Here is a 7,832-nt window from a genome sequence, read left to right on the forward strand (position 1 = left end):
ATGAGCCGATTGCTCAACTAGTGAGCCTATCGGACTTTTGATCTTTAAGGATTCCAATAAAAATGTATGACCGTTTTCAATATATATACACATATATGTAGAATTCTTGCCGGGGTTAACGGGGTCCAATGAACCCTCTACTCAAAACATAGGTCCGCCACTGCATCACATGCCGATAAAACGAAAAACAGATTCGAATATAACTTACATGCACTAACGGTACGGTAAAGAGAATCTTTATAGTACTATTCAATGTATTTAAACTTGTTGTAGGTAAACCTGTCTTATTTTCCATGTTAGTGACTTGTACAGGGTAAAATTTCTTTAATACTGATTTTAAACTCATGAAAAAACAACTTATTACAGCAAAACTCTGCACTTCCAAGACAACAAAAATTTTACTTGCAATACATTATACATCTCATGAATCCTCATTTCAACAGCCATCTGACAAAGCAAACAGAAAAAGAAAAAAAAAACTGTACATGTTGTCGAATATTTTGGTACGCTTACATGCCAGAAGTTCCTTAAAATTGGATGTTAGTACCTGGCGCGCCAAGTGTGTTTACTTCTGTCTTTTAGATAGAATGAAGCGAAGCTGAAGGTCGAGGATAATTTGCTGCACGGGGAGTCTCTTCTGAACTGCTTCTGCATGACCTGTTGAATTCACTACTTGATTGACTGCTAATAAGCCGATTTAACTGCTGATCCTTGTTAGTATCATTTTTCGCTGTATCTTTGGATTCCTGAAGCTGCTCTAGAGCTGTTACCACCTCGTCCATTGTTGGTCTTGACTTGGGGTCCATGGCTAGGCATTGAAGAGCAAGGTTCGCTACCTTAAGGGCACGAGTGAGCGAATATTGTCCTTCAAGCCGGGAATCTAGAACACGGAAAACTCTACGTTTGCTTGTCAAATAAGGTCTTGACCACCCAACAAGACTGTGTTCCCCTGTTGGTCTATTCTTGTCTATTGCTTTCTTACCTGACAGAATTTCCAAGAGAACGACTCCGAAGCTGTATACATCACTCTTGGCAGTAAGATGACCTTCCAAATAAGAGAAACATATGGAGGTTAGAAACTAGATGTGCCATTGCATTATGATGAGTAGTGAATAGTGCTACAGCTATAGTTACTCTGTCCGTTGCATTTTATATCGGGTGTTTGACTGGTACCAAAAGCATCTTTAAATATGTCCCGACATTTCTATGGATAAAAGAGCATGTCATTAAGCGTAAAATGGAAAGTCTAAAGTTAAAGCGTTCCCAAATATAGAAAGATGTCATTCTTTTTGTAAAGATTAAAAAAGGAAGGGTGTCATATAAAATGGAATATGGGGAGTAATAAGCATGACAACTGTACAGATTTTCATGTAATTATGAGAGCATGATATTTTCAATGTACAACAATGAAGTTCGGTAAAATGCAGCTACGGTCTATTTAATTCACAAATAAAACCGGCACATCTTAATGCTCTCATCAATTCAGATGACCTCTAAACTAGAGTACATTTGCAGCTTGACACGAGTTGATGCGAATGTAACGTGAGAAATTCATTCAATGCAACTTGACACCACATAAAGGAACTATACAAATAATGTCATCAGATGGGAAAAAATGGAGTGGAACTGAGCGGCATGGATAACAAACCTGTAGATAGATACTCTGGAGCAGCATATCCATACGTTCCCATTACCCTCGTAGAGACATGGCTTTTGTCGCCAGTTGGACCATCCCTAGCCAATCCAAAATCAGAAAGCTTGGCATTGTAGTTCTGTAGATATGAAGTATAAAAGCAAATGCATCAAATCAGCAGTCAAACAACATTAGCATTAACGTATTGATGGTCAAAGAGGATGAAAGAGAGCTAAGCGACCCTTAAACATGCGATATACTTACCGAGTCAAGCAAGATATTAGAAGTCTTGAAGTCCCTGTATATAACACTTGTTTCTGCATTGTGAAGAAATGCAAGGCCCCTCGCGGCACCAAGGGCTATTTTCATACGGAGGCTCCAAGAAAGTGGCTGAAAGTATGAACCTCCTGAATCAAGGAAAACCTCATTTAATATTAAGATCTAACAAGTCTAACCGATAAACCATAATAACCAAACTGGCAGATAGGAAAGAGATTCAGAACTTACTCCTAAATAGATGATTCTCCATGCTACCCTTAGGCATGAACTCATAGACTAGAAGCCTGTGATCATCTTCTAAGGAATAACCAACCAATTTTACAAGATTTGGATGACGTAGTTGACCAAGATAATTTATCTCAGCCTGCAATTTTGTAAGTTCAAGAAGATAAAGACATTCAGCTATCCTGCTTGAAGATATTTAGCTGTCTTTAATTGGAAAGTTATAAATTCATACCATGAACTAGATGCAAATTAAGTAATCCTACTCACTGATAACAACATTATTAACCATATATTTACCCCATTTTACTACGATGTACCATGCAAAGTCAGTTATTAAGTACGTACAATTTCTACAATGTAGCATGCAGATAGGCAACGTAATAATAGTTCAAAATTACATTCATTTGCTCGTACATAACAAACTTCAAAAGAGGATCAATTCTAAGATCATGTTGTAAATCCAAGTGGCGAAATTGAACTCACCAGCCATTCCCGGTGCCCCTGCAAACCTTCTTGGTTTAACTTCTTCACAGCTATCACAATGCCAGCACCGGGCTTTGATGCTACGAGAGTTTGGTCATCAACCCACCCCTTGAAAACAGAACCAAAACCTCCTTCTCCCACTACACTGTCAGGACGGAAGTTTCTAGTGGCTGCCCGAAGTTCATTGAAAGTAAAACTCCTCAAGTTGGATGACTGCAAGATCTCACCCTCACTACGGGGAGTGGGGGGTACGGACCCTGATGACCTTTTGCTATACGAATTACTAGTCTCAGTACCATCTCCACTGACATTTCTCGAACCAATCCCTGAAAGAATCCATTTACATGTTGCAATCAAATGACACCTAAGAACAATAAACGAAGTGCACATATAAAAGCCAACAACTACTATCTTTGCAGCTCAAAAACTTCCATATATATAACAAAACCCTTCACAACAACATTATTACTGTAGTTGGAAGCAAAGCCTTTGCAAATCTGCATCTGCACTTCTCATGACACCATAACTTACCATGCAAAATCCAATATCAATCTGCTTCTCAAATTATCTTCCTTATCCTGTAGCTCTACCATTTCTTTATTATTTATTTATTTATATTTTTGGTAAGCTCCTCAGCAACTTTAAGGGCATCCTTCTGTTTCTAATTTACCTTTCTTTCTTCTTCCTTCTTCTAATTTTTTTCTTTTCTTGAAGCAAGCAAATCATTTGAACCATATAGAGCCAGAATCAGTGGCGGAGCCACATTGAAGCAAGAGATGTCAAGCGACACCCCTTAGCCGGAAAATTACACTATTTTGCTAGATAATTTTTTTAAATTTTATGTATATTTACTATACTTTGACTCCCCTTGACTTTTCGATGTATCTAATTATTTATATTTTGATACCCCTTTATGAAAATTTTGGATCCGTCACTGGCCAGAATTAACCAAATTGAACTTCAGGAGCACTAAGTTGAAGCTGTTTTTTTTTTGGTTTCCCTACTAGTATACAGTGTCGGTAGCCGCATTGGGGCCCACAAAATCCGCATTCGCGCCGGAAAAATGTGGTAAAACAAAAGCTATTTCTCAACTGAGACCTCCGATTAAGTTGAAGTTGTTATAGTACTACTAGTGCATACAAGTAACCAAAAAAAAAAGGGAATAAACTGAAGAAAAAAATAATAATGCCAAAACCAAATAAGACCATACTTTAGTATTTCTGGTTCCCCCCTCCCCCAACCCCCACCCCGCCAAGCAGAGGAAAGCACGGAAATGGTACAGAATCAAATTCCAAAAGAGGATGGTTGAAGTGAAATACCTGTACCAGTATAAAATGTAGTCTCAGCTTTGATTTGGTTGCTCAAACAAATCCCCATTAGAGCAAAAACCTCAAAAGATTCTAACTTTATAGCTCCACAAGCAAAAAAATAAATAACCACCAACTTCAAGAATTCATAGCAACATGCTCAGAGAACCAAATTTAGATCCAATATGAACTAACAATTTTTTTCATTTTTATCTAATGCTTGTATTTCTCCAAAGCGAATTGCTTAGTTGTAAAGATAAAGTAGTGGGAAAGCCAATGGAAGTTGCAAACTTTCTCTACTGAACTGGGGTTCTAATCATTTTTCAATTTGTGGGTTTGAACTAAATTTATGTTAAAGAAAGTTACAGGTGAAAAGGAGAAGGAAAAAAAGGGGATTTTTATTGCTTTCTTGATTCTCTATTGGTTTTCTTAGAAGAAGCCTTTTTTTGACCATTTTGCTAAAAGCCATAGAAGGTTGACTTAGTCTTGCAGTAGGACAAAGACACTCAAAATAGCTTTATTAGTTGATCAGTAAATTATCAACCAAGCCTGTTTACAGCTGAAATTGACTTATTCGAATAATCCAAATTCGTGTTAATGTCGTCTCAAATTATTTGTATAGTTTTTTTTTACGAGCCCCTTAAAAAAATATTAATTGAGAATGATTTTTGAATATTTTATCATTATTTATATCTTAGGATATAATCTTTTTTTCATTAAATATTTACTCCATATTTTAGGAGTATTATTCAAGAATAATTACTACTTTTAAGGGTAAAATAAGAAAATAATTATAATTAATTTTGTCTTAAATTTTTAAAACGATAAATAATTTGAGATAACTATTTTTAGAAAATACGATAGATAATTTGAAACGGAATAAGTAGATACGAGCAATTAAAGATAGAAGTACTTTCCACCAAAAGTTTCTTCATTTTCAAGTCGCAAAATCTTAGAATTCGAGAGCACTTATTAAAGACGGAGAAATTTCATTTATTCATCCTACCACACTTCTTATGCTACGACTGAAATTAATTTCTAACATTAGTTGGAATTGCTTAGCTGTTAGATTTTGTGTTGTGATTTTCTTTTAAGGTTGCTAGATTCTTGGTGATTAGTCATATCTTAGATTGTTTCTTTGGATTTATTAAAACTATACCATAAAAGGATTATTATGGCATGATTATTAAGATGTCTTTTGCTAGCTTCGAGAATCTTTTATAATAAAATTTTGCCCTTTATTTGAGGTCCTGATAATGTAATTATCAAAGCCTCTTGAGATCTACAATTTTAAGGTTAAAGTTGTACGGTATTTCTCTATTATCCATAATGCATTAAAAGTTGTTTAATTAATTGATGTCCGTCTTATTAAGGAATCATTTGTCTGTCAAATAGAATAGGCGTTTGGGCAAATATTTGGTGAAACGAAAAAAGAAGTATTTAAAATTGAAGTTAAAAAAAATAAGTATTTGGAAGTGAATAAAATCAAGAAAGTCTAAGTCTTTGATACCGTCAAACTTGAAATGACGGCCGATGGAGGGAAACAAAAATATAAGAACTGCACTTGTGCAATAATACAACTAGTATATAGAGTTAGCACACTTTTTATTTTAATTTCCTTTTTTTTAACATATAAGTATGATCCATAAAAGACACTTTTTATTTTCATTTCATTTCCTTTTTAACAACAAAAGCAACATACAGGAGTCTGAGACAGATACGTAACCTTACTTCCATCTGGAACAAATAAAAAGATTGTTTTCGATAGACACTCGGTTCAAGGCACACATAATCGCAACAATCATTAAGTATATCCATACAGTTATTAAGAAAGTAGAGAAGATTCAATTGACAACTTGAAGAGTGTTCTAATAAAACTTTTGAGTATTAGAGATGAACAATAATATCTAAGATTTAGTTGAAACAAGTAATATGAAGTTAAAAATTAAGATAGTTGTAAGAAAAGACGATCTCACCCATAACGGAAGGAAGTCATTTTTCCCCTTTTGATGGAAACGTTTTTCATGTAAAATATTTCCTTTCATACCAAAGATCAACAAATAATTTTCTCGTGAAAAATATTATTCTAAAAATCATTTTCCCTAAATACCAATCACACCCAAATTGAAAGGTAAAATTTTCATGTTGCGCTCAGTTTTGCGTCACCCATTTTATTTGTGTACACTTTTTTTAAAAAAAATTAACTGATACCCAATTTTTGGATAACTTCATATACATACACTTTTATCTTATTCTTATTATTTTCTTCTTCTTTGTGTTAGAGTTTCTTCTTCTTATTCTTCTTATTCACAAAATGGGTTTGTTAAATTTATTATTGTTTTGAAAATTTGATGATTGAGAATCATTCTTTAAGTTATTTGAAGGTTATATTTCAAATTAAAGCTTATTTGGAGTGGATTTGGGCATTGAATCGTATATTGGATTATTGAAATTTGAATAACAAGTTTATATTTTAGAACTTAAGATTTGAAATCTGAAGTTGCATTCAATAGATTGAACTACTTAAGATTTGAATTTCTGAAGTTGCATTTGAAAGATAAAATAACTTCAGATTTGATTTTTGAAGTTGCATTGACCAAATTGAATTACTTCAAATTCAAATTTCTGAAGTTGCATTTGAAAGATATAAGAACTTCATATTTTATTTTTGAAGTTGCATTGAGGAAATTGAAAATTAAATTACTTTAGATCCGAGCGAGTATACTTTGCAAATTTTTGTACAATGTGAGTATAATTTCAATGGTGGCACCAAAGGTGCTTATATATAAAATGCCCCAATTGAAAGAAATTGATTCACTAATGGGCTTATGGTTATCTATATGCAAGAATGAATATGAGATCAAAACGGGCTGAAGCTGAAGCTTCCCACCCAAACAGAATTCACAAGGGCAAGTTACACATTAAGCTGATCGGCCAAAAATAATTACATATGCTAATTAATATATATATATATATATATATATATATATATTGCGGCTATTATTTTTTTGGAGTGATTAGTTTTCCGATTCACAAACGCGTATGCACAGGACATGTTCTTGTCGGCCCAACTAAGGCCTTTAGCAAATTGAAGCACTATCCAGAAGGCCCAGGGCATCATTTTGATAAGAGATAGTATGATATTAGAGACTGTCTTGTACTGAACAATAAATGGGATTTTTACATTCCTATACTATATATGAAACTTTACTACCCTCCCTAATCAAGTTTTAACTTAATTACATGGGCATATACAATTTATCAATTATATACAAACGCGTAGTGCATTTGGATGACAGTAACATTTCCTTCATCGCGTTCGCATCCCCCAGTCCGCGTAGTGTTATTTTGGAAGGGCAATTATTTGTTCTTCGCGTTCGCGAGATTTCTTTCGCAATCGCGTACTTCTGCCTTTCCCTTCTTCGTGTTCGCAGCTCTCTCTTCGGGTTCGCGTAGAAACAAATAAAAGTTGGGCAATGGTGACTACTTCGTCTTCGCGTTCGCGTTCGCGTTCGCGTCCTTCACTCCGCGTTCGCGAAGGTATGCCATCCCATTCTTCGCGTACTATTTTCCGCGTTCGTGTAGGCCAGTCGTGAGCCATCAGACTTTTCTTCTCCGCATTCGCGAGCGTGTTGTCGCGTTCGCGAAGGACAAGCTGGGCACACTCTTTTCCTTCTTCGCGATCGCGTTTGATGTTCCGCGATCGCGATGCTTTGACGCTTGGGCAAAATTAAAAGTCCTAAAAATGGGGGTTTGAGTTCATAACACAAAAATCAAATTGGAAGCTCGGTAGAAGGCAAATTTTAGAGAGATTCTTGCGTGGGTATTTGGGGTAAGTGATTCTTATCCAGTTTTTATTAATTTTCATGATTGTACCTTTGAATCCATCATTTAATTCGGATTTT

At 35.0% G+C, this 7,832-nt stretch overlaps 1 protein-coding gene across 1 annotated transcript; it reads right to left on the reverse strand.

Annotated features, from left to right (window-relative positions):
• Positions 1-379: 379 nt before the first annotated feature.
• On the reverse strand, positions 380-4,354 carry LOC104085924 (probable serine/threonine-protein kinase PBL11). The gene is made up of 6 exons (XM_009590049.4): positions 3,940-4,354; positions 2,621-2,946; positions 2,141-2,276; positions 1,898-2,040; positions 1,649-1,772; positions 380-1,045 (listed from the first exon to the last, which is right to left on the reverse strand). Exons 1-6 carry the CDS (start codon positions 3,995-3,997, stop codon positions 579-581), a joined length of 1,254 nt encoding a protein of 417 aa, XP_009588344.1. The 5' UTR covers positions 3,998-4,354; the 3' UTR covers positions 380-578.
• Between the last annotated feature and the right edge of the window lie 3,478 nt (positions 4,355-7,832).

This window comes from Nicotiana tomentosiformis, chromosome 7 (assembly GCF_000390325.3).
Source record: "Nicotiana tomentosiformis chromosome 7, ASM39032v3, whole genome shotgun sequence".
NCBI classification, from domain to species: Eukaryota; Viridiplantae; Streptophyta; class Magnoliopsida; order Solanales; family Solanaceae; genus Nicotiana; species Nicotiana tomentosiformis.

Coding starts and splice junctions, on each gene's coding strand:
- LOC104085924 (XM_009590049.4), bottom strand. CDS start 3,997: ATGGGGATTTGTTTGAGCAACCAAATCAAAGCTGAGACTACATTTTAT. Junction 2,041..2,140: donor GGAGAATCATCTATTTAGGA/GTAAGTTCTGAA, acceptor TCCTTGATTCAG/GAGGTTCATACTTTCAGCCA. Junction 1,046..1,648: donor TCCAGAGTATCTATCTACAG/GTTTGTTATCCA, acceptor CTTATTTGGAAG/GTCATCTTACTGCCAAGAGT.